The 12,495-nt window shown below is 45.6% G+C and overlaps 1 protein-coding gene across 1 annotated transcript; it reads right to left on the bottom strand.

The window, feature by feature from the left end:
- Positions 1 to 2,567: 2,567 nt before the first annotated feature.
- Positions 2,568 to 3,077, bottom strand: LOC123760446 (keratin-associated protein 10-4-like). The gene has a single exon (XM_045746134.2). It carries the CDS (start codon positions 3,075 to 3,077, stop codon positions 2,568 to 2,570), a length of 510 nt encoding a protein of 169 aa, XP_045602090.2.
- Between the last annotated feature and the right edge of the window lie 9,418 nt (positions 3,078 to 12,495).

The following is a 12,495-nucleotide window of genomic DNA, read 5'->3' as shown; positions in this document are numbered from 1 at the left end:
TTCTAGCACAGGACCTTGTAAAACTGGACCTTGTAGCACATGTCCTTGTAACACAGGACCTTGTAGCACAGGATCTTGTATCACAGGACCTTGTAGCACAGGACCTTGTAGCAAGGGACCTTGTAGCACGAAACCTTGTAGCACAGGACCTTGTAGCACATGACCTTCAAGCACATGACCTTCTAGCACATTACCTTCTAGCACATAACCTTGAAGCACAGGACCTTGTAGCACAGGACCTTGTGGCACAGGAACATATAGCACAGGACCTTGTAGCAAGGGGACCTTGTAGCACAGGACTTGTAGCACAGGACCATGTAGAACATAACCTTCTACCACATGACCTTCTAGTACATGACCTTCTAGCACATGACCTTGTAGCACATGACCTTGTAGCAAGGGACCTTGTTGCACATGACATTGTAACACATGACCTTGTAGCGCAAGACCGTGAAACACATGGCCTTGCAACACAAAGCCTTGTAGCACATGACCTTGTAGCACTTGACCTTGTAGTGCAGGACCTTGTAGCACAGGACCTTGTAGCACATGACCTTGTAGCAAAGAACCTGAGCACAGAACCTTGTAGCACAGGACTTTGTAGCACAGGACCTTGTAGCACATGACCATGTAGCACAGGACCTTGTAACACCTGACCTTGTAGCACAGGACCTTGTAGCACAGGACATTGTTGCATAGGACCTTGTAGCACATGGCCTTGTAGCACAAGACCTTGTAGCACAGGACCTTTTAGCACAGGACCTTGTAGCACATGGCCTTGTAGCACATGACCTTGTAGCAAAGAACCTTGAACACAGAACCTTGTAGCACAGGATCTTGTAGCACGGGGCCGTGTAGTACATGACCTTGTTGCACAGGATCTTGTTGCACAGGACCTTGCAGCACAAGACCTTGTTGCACAGGACCTTGTAGCACAGGACCTTGTAGCAAAGAACCTTGAGCACAGAACCTTGTAGCACAGGATCTTGTAGCATGGGACCATGTAGTACATGACCTTGTTGCACAGGATCTTGTTGCACAGGACCTTGCAGCACAAGACCTTGTTGCACAGGACCTTGTAGCACAGGACCTTGTAGCACAGGATCTTGTTGCACAGGACCTTGTAGCATTGGATCTTGTTGCACAGGACTTTGCAGCACAGGACCTTGTAGCAAAGAACTTTGAGCACAGAACCTTGTAGCACAGGATATGTTAGCACAGGACTTTGTAGCACAGGCCCTTATAGCACATGACCTTGTAGCACAGGACCTTGTAGCACAAGACCTTGTAGCACATGACCTTGTAGCACAGGATCTTAAAGCACAGGACCTTGTAGCACAGGACCTTGTAGCACAAGACCTGTAGCACAGGACATTGTAACACAGGACCTTGTATAACATGAAATTGTAGTACAGGACCTTATAGCACAGGACCTTGTAAGCACATGTCCTTGTAGCACAGGAACTTGTGGCACAGGACCTTGAAGCACAGGAACTTGTAGCACAGGACCTTGTTGCACATGACCTTGTAGCTCAGGATATTGTAGAACAGTGCCTTGAAGCACAGGATCTTGTAGCACATGACCTTGTAGCACATGACCTTGTAGCACAGGACCTTGTTGCACATGACCTTGTAGAATAGGACCTTGTAGCACAGGACCTTGTTAGCACAGGACCTTGTAGCTCAAGATCTTGTAGAACAGGGCCTTGAAGCACAGGATCTTGTAGCACATGACCTTGTAGCACATGTCCTTGTAGCACATGACCGTATATCACAGGACCTTGTAGCACAGTACCTTGTAGCACATGACCTTGTAGCACATGTCCTTGTAGAACAGGACCTTGTAGCACAGGGCTTTGTAGCATAGGACCTTGTAACACATGACCTCGTAACACAGGACCTTGTAGCACAGGACCTTGGAGCGCATGACCGTATAGTGGAGGACCTTGTAGCACATGACTTTGTAGCACATGACCTTGTAGCACAGGACCTTAATTGTAGCACATGACCTTGTAGCACAGGACCTTATCGCACATGACCTTGTAGCACAGGACTTTGCAGCACATGACCTTGTAGCACAGGATCTTGTAGCACATAACCTTGTAGCACACGACCTTGTAGCACATGTCCTTGTAGCACATAACCTTATATCACAGGACCTTGTAGCACAGTACCTTGTAGCACATGACCTTGTAGCACATGTCCTTGTAGAACAGGGCCTTGTAGCACAGGACCATGTAGCACAGCACCTTGTAACACCTGACCTTGTAACACAGGACCTTGTAGCACAGGGCCTTGTAGCACAGGACCTTGTAGCGCATGACCGTATAGTGAAGGACCTTGTAGCACATGACATTGTTACACATGTCCTTGTAGCACAGGACCTTGTAGCACATGTCCTTGTAGCACAAGACGTTGTAGCATAGGACCTTGTAGCACAAGACGTTGAAGCACAGGACCTTGCAGCACAGGATCTTGTAGCACTTGACCTTGTTGCACATGACCCTGTAGCACATGACCTTATAGCACAGGATCTTGAAGCACTGGACCTTGTTTCACATGACCTTTTAGCACATGACCTTGTAGCACAGGACCTTGCAGCACATGACCTTGTAGCACAGGACCTTGTAGCACATGACCTTGTAGCACAGGGCCTTGTAGCACAGGACCATGTAGCACAGGACCTTGTAACACAGGACCTTGTAGCATATTACCTTGTAGCACATAATTTTGTAGCACAGTAACTTGCAGCACATGACCTTATAGCACATGACCTTGTAGCACATGACAATGTAGCACAGGACCGTGTAGCACATGACCTTATAGCACATGACTTTGTAGCACATAATTTTGTAGCACAGGAACTTGCAGCACATGACCTTATAGCACATGACCGTGTAGCACATGACCTTATAGCACATGACCTTGTAGCTCATGACCTTGTAGCACAGGACCTTGTAGCACATGACCTTATAGCACAGGACCTTGTAGCACATGACCTTATAGCACAGGACCTTGTAGCACAGGACCGTGTAGCACATGACCTTATAGCACAGGATCTTGTAGCACATGACCATGTAGCACTTGACCTTTTAGCACAAGACCTTGTAGCACAGGACCTTGTATGGCAGGACCTTGTAGCGAAGGACTTTGTTGCATAGGACCTTGTAGCACAGGACCATGAAGCACATGAATTTGTAGCACAGGACCTTGTAGCACAGGAACTTATAGAACAGGTCCTTGCAGCACAGGTGCTTGTAGCATAGGAACATGCAACACATGACCTTCTAGCACAGGACCTTTTAGCTCAGGAACTTGTAGCACAGGACCTTGTAGCAGAGGGCCTTGTAGCACAGGACCTTGTAACACATCACCTTGTAGCACAGGACCTTTTAGCTCAGGAACTTGTAGCACAGGACCTTGTAGCAGAGGGCCTTGTAGCACAGGACCTTGTAGCACAGGACCTTATAGTGCAGGACCTTTTAGAGAAGGACCTTCTAGCCCCTAGTAACACAGGACCTTGTAGCACATGACCTTGCTTGATCTTGTAACACATGACCTTGTAGCACATGACCTTCTAGCACATGACCTTGTTGCACAGGACCTTGTTGCACAGGACCTTGTAGTACATGACCTTATGACACATGACCTTGTAACACATGACCTTGTAACACATGACCTTGTAACACATGACCTTGTAACACATGACCTTTTAGCACATGATTTTGTAACACATGACGTTGTTGCATATGACCTTCTAGCTCAGGACCTTGTAGTATATGACTTTGTAGCCCTTGATTTTATAGCACAGGTCCTTTTAGCACATGCCCTTGTGGCACTGGTCCTTGCAGCACCTGACCTTGTAGCACTTGTCCTTGTAGCACATGACCTTGTAGCACTTGTCCTTGTAGCACAGGACCTTGCAGCACATAACTTTGTAGCACAATACCTTTTAGCACAGGACCTTGCAGCACATGACCTTCTATCACATGGCCTTGTATCACAGGACCTTGTTGCACAGGAACTTGTAGCACAGGATCTTGTAGCACAGGACCTTGTAGGGCAGGACTTTGTAGCTCAGGACTTTCCAGCCCAGGACCATGTCGCACATCACCTTGTAACACATGACCTTGTAACACATGACCTTTTAGCACATTGCCTTGTAGCATTTGACCTTGTAGCACATGGCCTTGTAGCGCACATGACCTTGCAAGCACATGATCTTTTAACACATGACCTTTTAACGCATGAGTTTGTAGCGCATGACCTTGTAACACTTGACCTTGTAACTCATGACCTTGTAGCACAGAATCTTGTAGTGCATGACCTTGTAGAGCATGACCTTGTAGTGCCTGACCTTGTAGAGAATGATCTTGTAGCACAGAACCTTGTAGCACCTGACCTTGTAACACAGGACCTTGTTGTGAGTGACTTTTTATAGTATGGTCTCAAAGATCATACATATTATGATCACTTCCTGTACTACAGAACACAGTTATTATGATCACTTCCTGTACTACAGAACACAGTTATTATGATCACTTCCTGTACTACAGAACACAGTTATTATGATCACTTCCTGTACTACAGAACATAGTTATTATGATCACTTTCTGTACTACAGAACATAGTTATTATGATCACTTTCTGTACTACAGAACATAGTTATTATGATCACTTTCTGTACTACAGAACATATGTGTTATGATCACTTCCTGTACTACAGAACATATGTGTTATGATCACTTCCTGTACTACAGAACATAGTTATTATGATCACTTTCTGTACTACAGAACATAGTTATTATGATCACTTTCTGTACTACAGAACATAGTTATTATGATCACTTTCTGTACTACAGAACATAGGTGTTATGATCACTTCCTGTACTACAGAACATATTTATTATGATCACTTTCTGTACTACAGAACATAGTTATTATGATCACTTCCTGTACTACAGAACATATGTGTTATGATCACTTCCTGTACTACAGAACATATTTATTATGATCACTTCCTGTACTACAGAACATAGTTATTATGATCACTTTCTGTACTACAGAACATAGTTATTATGATCACTTCCTGTACTACAGAACATATTTATTATGATCACTTTCTGTACTACAGAACATAGTTATTATGATCACTTTCTGTACTACAGAACATAGTTATTATGATCACTTTCTGTACTACAGAACATAGTTATTATGATCACTTCCTGTACTACAGAACATATGTGTTATGATCACTTCCTGTACTACAGAACATATTTATTATGATCACTTCCTGTACTACAGAACATAGTTATTATGATCACGTCCTGTACTACAGAACACAGTTATTATGATCACTTCCTGTACTACAGAACATAGGTGTTATGATCACTTCCTGTACTACAGAACATAGGTATTATGATCACTTCCTGTACTACAGAACATATGTGTTATGATCACTTTCTGTACAATGGATCATTCAAAAGTAAGAGATAAGTGATTGCTCAAGATATTAATGTCAGTCTTGGGCCAGAATGTGTTAACACAGTTGACAGTGAGTGAGATGTATGGTCACTACAGTCTATAGTGGTGCTCCTGTGTGAGATGTATGGTCACTACAGTCTATAGTGGTGCTCCTGTGAGAGATGTATGGTCACTACAGTCTATAGTGGTGCTCCTGTGTGAGATGTATGGTCACTACAGTCTATAGTGGTGCTCCTGTGTGAGATGTATGGTCACTACAGTCTATAGTGGTGCTCCTGTGTGAGATGTATGGTCACTACAGTCTATAGTGGTGCTCCTGTGTGAGATGTATGGTCACTACAGTCTATAGTGGTGCTCCTGTGTGAGATGTATGGTCACTACAGTCTATAGTGGTGCTCCTGTGTGAGATGTATGGTCACTACAGTCTATAGTGGTGCTCCTGTGTAAGATTTTGTGTTGCATTGATCACTGGTCAATATGTGATCTTATTGCCAGCCGAGTGTTGCACCTGTCACAGACTCCGGTTATTGACAGGTGAGTGACGCGCCAACCATTGGCAGTCGTTATTACAAGCCAGGTGATGCACTTCGCTCCGGCACCGGTATTGACAGGTTTAAGTGTTGACAGGTGTAAGTGTTGACAGGTGTAAGTGTTGCACTTGTCACTACTTCCTTTATTGTCAGATAAGTGGGATGGCGCTTCCTCTGGCGCTGTCACCTGGGAGTTACTCCTGACAGGCGTGTGTCTCCGGGTGCTGGAGGACAGGTGGTACGAGGCGGCCAGAGGGTGACGCTGAGACAGATGATTCAGGCGTGAATGACACGATCCAGAGTACAGCTTCAATGGCTTCACTAAAATAACACATCTAAGTAAATATGGATTGATGAGTCAAACGAAGATTTGGGAAATATAGGGAAATTCTTAAGCCAAAAATTCAATGGTGGTAGATTTGTAAACATCAGATGTTTAACTGAAGCTTCACCAACAGTTTGTAGTTCAATAAAAAAACAAGAATAAATTAATCCCCGCATCAACAGAATTTTTGTTGTGAGTGTTTGTTTCGGGGATGGTGATTTGGGGGGGGGGGGGACATCCCTGCCACCCTCCACCATCCCAGACACCCTCCACCATCCTCCACCACCCGTGTCATCCTCCACCATCCCAGACACCCTTCACCATCCTCCACCACCCCTGTCACCCTCCACCATCCTCTTCCATCCCTGTCACCCTCCACCATCCTCCTCCACCCCTGTCACCCTCCACCATCCTCCTCCACCCCTGTCACCCTCCACCATCCTCCTCCACCCCTTTCACCCTCCACCATCCTCCTCCACCCCTGTCACCCTCCACCATCCTCCTCTACCCCTCTCACCCTCCACCATCCTCCTCCACCCCTGTCACCCTCACACCATCCTCCTCCATCCCTGACTTCCTCCACAATCTCCACTCCATCCTACCCACCTCCAACATGCTCTCTATCCTTGCCTATTTAGAGAAAGTAAATTTAGCTCCTCCAGTCACTCTAATAGAATGTTTCTCTTAACTCTTCACATTTCTAAAGACTTTAAATTGTTTTTTGTACAAATTCACTAGTATCATATCATCCCTGTTTCTTCCAACGATTTTTAATATAGCTAGATCGCAAACCTGTTTTGAATATTTCCATATTTAAGATAAAATGTCGTTCTGAGATACAATAATTTAGCACATTTTCACAAAAACTCACATCCACACAAAATCACACTGAAAGGCTCATGAAATAAATGGGTCTCTAGGAGCAGATTCCAACTGAGCTGAGGTAGGATTACAGCTCTTGCTTGCAGTTTCACACAGGTTCCTTATATGATAATTCCTTTATGAAAGTTCCCTCGGTGATAGTTGCAAGGTACATTCTCATGAAATAAGTGAGTCTCTAGGGGCAAGTTCCAGATGAGCGTAGGTAGGATAAGAACTCGAGAAAGAGAGAGAGAGAGAGAGAGAGAGAGAGAGAGAAAGAGAGAGAGAGAGAGAGAGAGAGAGAGAGAGAGAGAGAGAGAGAGAGAGAGAGAGAGAGAGAGAGAGAGAGAGAGAAAGAGAGAGAGAGAAAGAGAGAGAGAGAGAGAGAGAGAGAGAGAGAGAGAGAGAGAGAGAGAGAGAGAGAGAGAGAGAGAGAGAGAGAGAGAGAAAGAGAGAGAGAGTGAGAGAGTGAGAGAGTGAGAGAATGAGAGAATGATTGAGAGAGAGAGAGAGAGAGAGAGAGAGAGAGAGAGAGAGAGAGAGAGAGAGAGAGAGAGAGAGAGAGAGAGAATGATTGAGAGAGAGAGAGAGAGAGAGAGAGAGAGAGAGAGAGAGAGAGAGAGAGAGAGAGAGAGAGAGAGAGAGAGAATGAGAGAATGATTGAGAGAGAGAGAGAGAGAGAGAGAGAGAGAGAGAGAGAGAGAGAGAGAGAGAGAGAGAGAGAGAGAGAGAGAGAGAGAGAGAGAGAGACAGACAGAGAGCAAGGGGGGGGGGGAGATAGCATTAGTTGACCACCATTCATCGTGTCCACAATTACACACGTTTTCAGCGACTACTCCCGTGTGTATACTCCAGCAAGTGCTCCCTGGTATATACACCAGCAAGTGCTCCCTGGTGTATACACCAGCAAGTGCCCCCTGGTGTATACACCAGCAAGTGCTCCCTGGTGTATAGACCAGCAAGTGCTCCCTGGTGTATACACCAGCAAGTGCTCCCTGGTGTATACACCAGCAAGTGCTCCCTGGTGTATACACCAGCAAGTGCTCCCTGGTGTATACACCAGCAAGTGCCCCCTGGTGTATACACCAGCAAGTGCTCCCTGGTGTATAGACCAGCAAGTGCTCCCTGGTGTATATACCAGCAAGTGCTCCCTGGTGGATACACCAGCAAGTGCTCCCTGGTGTATAGACCAGCAAGTGCTCCCTGGTGGATACAGCAGCAAGTGCTCCCTGGTGTATAGACCAGCAAGTGCTCCCTGGTGGATACAGCAGCAAGTGCTCCCTGGTGTATAGACCAGCAAGTGCTCCCTGGTGTATAGACCAGCAAGTGCTCCCTGGTGTATACACCAGCAAGTGCTCCCTGGTGTATAGACCAGCAAGTGCTCCCTGATATATACACCAGCAAGTGCTCCCTGGTGTATAGACCAGCAAGTGCTCCCTGATATATACACCAGCAAGTGCTCCCTGGTGTATACACCAGCAAGTGCTCCCTGGTGTATAGACCAGCAAGTGCTCCCTGATATATACACCAGCAAGTGCTCCCTGGTGTATAGACCAGCAAGTGCTCCCTGATATATACACCAGCAAGTGCTCCCTGGTGTATAGACCAGCAAGTGCTCCCTGGTGTATATACCAGCAAGTGCTCCCTGGTGGATACACCAGCAAGTGCTCCCTGGTGTATAGACCAGCAAGTGCTCCCTGGTGTATAGACCAGCAAGTGCTCCCTGGTGTATATACCAGCAAGTGCTCCCTGGTGTATATACCAGCAAGTGCTCCCTGGTATATATACACCAGCAAGTGCTCCCTGGTGTATAGACCAGCAAGTGCTCCCTGATATATACACCAGCAAGTGCTCCCTGGTGTATAGACCAGCAAGTGCTCCCTGGTGTATAGACCAGCAAGTGCTCCCTGGTGTATAGACCAGCAAGTGCTCCCTGGTATATACACCAGCAAGTGCTCCCTGGTGTATACACCAGCAAGTGCTCCCTGGTGTATACACCAGCAAGTGCTCCCTGCTGGATATACCAGCAAGTGCTCCCTGGTATATACACCAGCAAGTGCTCCCTGGTGTATACACCAGCAAGTGCTCCCTGGTATATACACCAGCAAGTGCTCCCTGGTGTATAGACCAGCAAGTGCTCCCTGGTATATACACCAGCAAGTGCTCCCTGGTATATACACCAGCAAGTGCTCCCTGGTGTATAGACCAGCAAGTGCTCCCTGGTATATACACCAGCAAGTGCTCCCTGCTGGATATACCAGCAAGTGCTCCCTGGTGGATATACCAGCAAGTGCTCCCTGGTGGATATACCAGCAAGTGCTCCCTGGTGGATATACCAGCAAGTGCTCCCTGGTGGATATACCAGCAAGTGCTCCCTGGTGGATACAGCAGCAAGTGCTCCATGGTGGATATACCAGCAAGTGCTCCCTGGGGGATATACCAGCAAGTGCTCCTTGGTGGATATACCAGCAAGTGCTCCCTGGTGGATACAGCAGCAAGTGCTCCCTGGTGGATATACCAGCAAGTGCTCCCTGGTGGATATACCAGCAAGTGCTCCCTGGTGTATACACCAGCAAGTGCTCCCTCTCTCGATTGACATGACATCTCATATACGATTTTTGTGTGATTATATAATGTTGATATTGGTTTATATATTACATGAAGCGATGCTCTGTGAAGGGTAACCGTAGCGAGGAGAAAAAACAATGATTTTTAAAGTAAAGGATGAATAATAATGACTGGAGTGAAGCGGAGCTGGAGGCCAACGGAATAAATGAATGGTGGTAATGTCGGAGAAGAGTAATGAAGGAGATGAGTAATGAAGGGATGACAGAGGGGGAGAATACTCGGGCAGTAATGGCAGGGAGAATGTTGTCTGGAGGAAAGACGGCCTCTATCACTTGTATAAGAGTAAAAGATAATGCGATACACATTGTAAAAGACGATAATAATTATAACAGTCCCTCCTAAGGTTTCCCAACTTCAAAAAAAAACTGTCAAAATATAGTGTCGTCTCCTAACCCACCAGAGGACCCACAACAGAAAACGGGATTACGTCACTTTCGGGAGCCGCTTCCGTTTCATAGTACGACAAGTGTTGGTCATATGTAACGAATACGAGCGAAAAGCGACGTTCTTTGTAGGGACAGGTTTTAGGAGGACACGGTTGTAGGAGGATAGTTTGTAGGACAGGTTGTAGGAGGATAGTTTGTAGGACAGGTTGTAGAAGGACAGTTTTTTTTTTGCAGGGATATTCCTGCGCCGGCCCTAAGCCTCTGGCTGGCCCACTAAGTGTTGCTTGTTTCTGTTCTACTTGGGCGGAGTATGAGTATTTATGACTCGTATGGTCGCTTCAGTAAGATTTTGTCATATGTTTAACAACGTTTTCTGTTCTGTTGAATCTAAGTTGAAATCTTAATGTGTTTGTAACTGTGCACTGTGTTAGATAATGTTCCAGTGGTTTGTCGGGCAGAGGACAGGTTCATCACTAAAGGATATTCATACTCAGAGCAAAATTCAGTCATATTGAAAGTGTGACGATTACCAGGTGAAAATACTGTCAAAAGCAATGACTTAAATACTAATCCGAAAGACTGACAGACATGACAAACACCTGTCACTACACCTGGCGTGTCACGTCTGTCACTACACCTAGCGTGTCACCTGTCACTACACCTGGCGTGTCACGTCTGTCACTACACCTGGCGTGTCACGTCTGTCACTACACCTGGCGTGTCACGTCTGTCACTACACCTGGCGTGTCACCTGTCACTACACCTGGCGTGTCACCTGTCACTACACCTGGCGTGTCACCTCTGTCACTACACCTGGCGTGTCACGTCTGTCACTACACCTGGCGTGTCACGTCTGTCACTACACCTGGCGTGTCACGTCTGTCACTACACCTAGCGTGTCACCTGTCAGTACACCTGGCGTGTCACGTCTGTCACTACACCTGGCATGTCACCTCTCTCACTCCAACACAATATTTGCTGACCACTGATAATACTTTTAACACTCTCTTGGGGTGAAATTCTGTTGCACACTGTCAGGGTCAGTCAAGGCTGAAGAAATTGCTGACCTGAAGAACGTACAGAGGCATTTTACTGCGCTAATCCACTCAGTAAAACATCTAACTTATTGGGACCGCTGAAAAATTTGGATTCTCTACGGCACAGATTAGATAGAAACATAATCGTTTACAATTGGAAAATATTAGATGGATTGGTTCCAAATCCATACATGGAAATATCTCTGCACGAGACATGGCATGAAGTGCAAAATAGGCCATTGAAAAACAGAGATGCAATCGCTACGTTGAGAGCGAACTCCACGAACATCAAGGGCGGAAGAGTTTTCAAGACTCTTCCTCTATACACATAATATGGGAGATTTCTCGCTGACCTCTCACGGTGTTCAAGAGACGATTTGATAAACACCTCCATATGGTACCTGGTCAACCAGGCTGTGTTTCATACGTCAGGCTGCGAGCACCTGCGTCCGGTAGCCTTCTTAACCAGACCATCAACTAGGAGGCCTAGTCAGTGACGGGGCCACGGGTACGTTGATCCCCGGAATCAACAATAGGTAGACACTTGGTGTCACCTCTGTACTACACCTTTCTTGTCAACTCAAAGCGTTGTCGTCACATGACTACATCTGTAGTCATGTGACTACAACTGTAGTCATGTGACTACAACTGTAGTCATGTGACTACAACTGTAGTCATGTGACTACAACTGTAGTCATGTGACTACAACTGTAGTCATGTGACTACAACTGTAGTCATGTGACTACAACTGTAGTCATGTGACTACAACTGTAGTCATGTGACTACAACTGTAGCCATGTGACTACAACTGTAGTCATGTGACTACAATTGAAGTCATGTGACTACACATGACATGTCATTTTCTTTATTACACATGACGTATAAATTTGACGTCTTCTTAACGACTCAGACTATTTTCAGACTGTTATACAAAAGTAGTTTAGGGCTTAACATTTAAAAAAGAGAGTAAAGTATCATGAGATTAATTTTTAGTATTAACTTCAAAGCATATTTACGAATATAATCTGAAAATAATTATCGTAATCTTTACAAAGCGAATTGAACCTTCAAAAATCCCTGATTATAAGATCCGTTATCTATAGAGGTCTCCGGACTTCTTAACAGGCATATATAGGAAAAATGTTGTCAACATGTATTTAATAGCAACTGGGAGTCTACGAAAACAATTATGTCCAAAGAGGCAATTGTCAGATCATTCTTCACTACTTGCACCAGAATATATT

The sequence above is a fragment of the Procambarus clarkii genome, chromosome 39, assembly GCF_040958095.1.
Source record: "Procambarus clarkii isolate CNS0578487 chromosome 39, FALCON_Pclarkii_2.0, whole genome shotgun sequence".
NCBI classification, from domain to species: domain Eukaryota; kingdom Metazoa; phylum Arthropoda; class Malacostraca; order Decapoda; family Cambaridae; genus Procambarus; species Procambarus clarkii.
The sequence above is the reverse complement of the archived record's forward strand: the minus strand, read 5'-3'. Positions and strand labels throughout refer to the sequence as shown.

Bases quoted from the DNA above. Each gene is read 5' to 3' on its own strand.
- LOC123760446 (XM_045746134.2), bottom strand. From the start codon at position 3,077: ATGGTCATGTGCTACAAGATCCTGTGCTATAAGGTCATGTGCTACACG.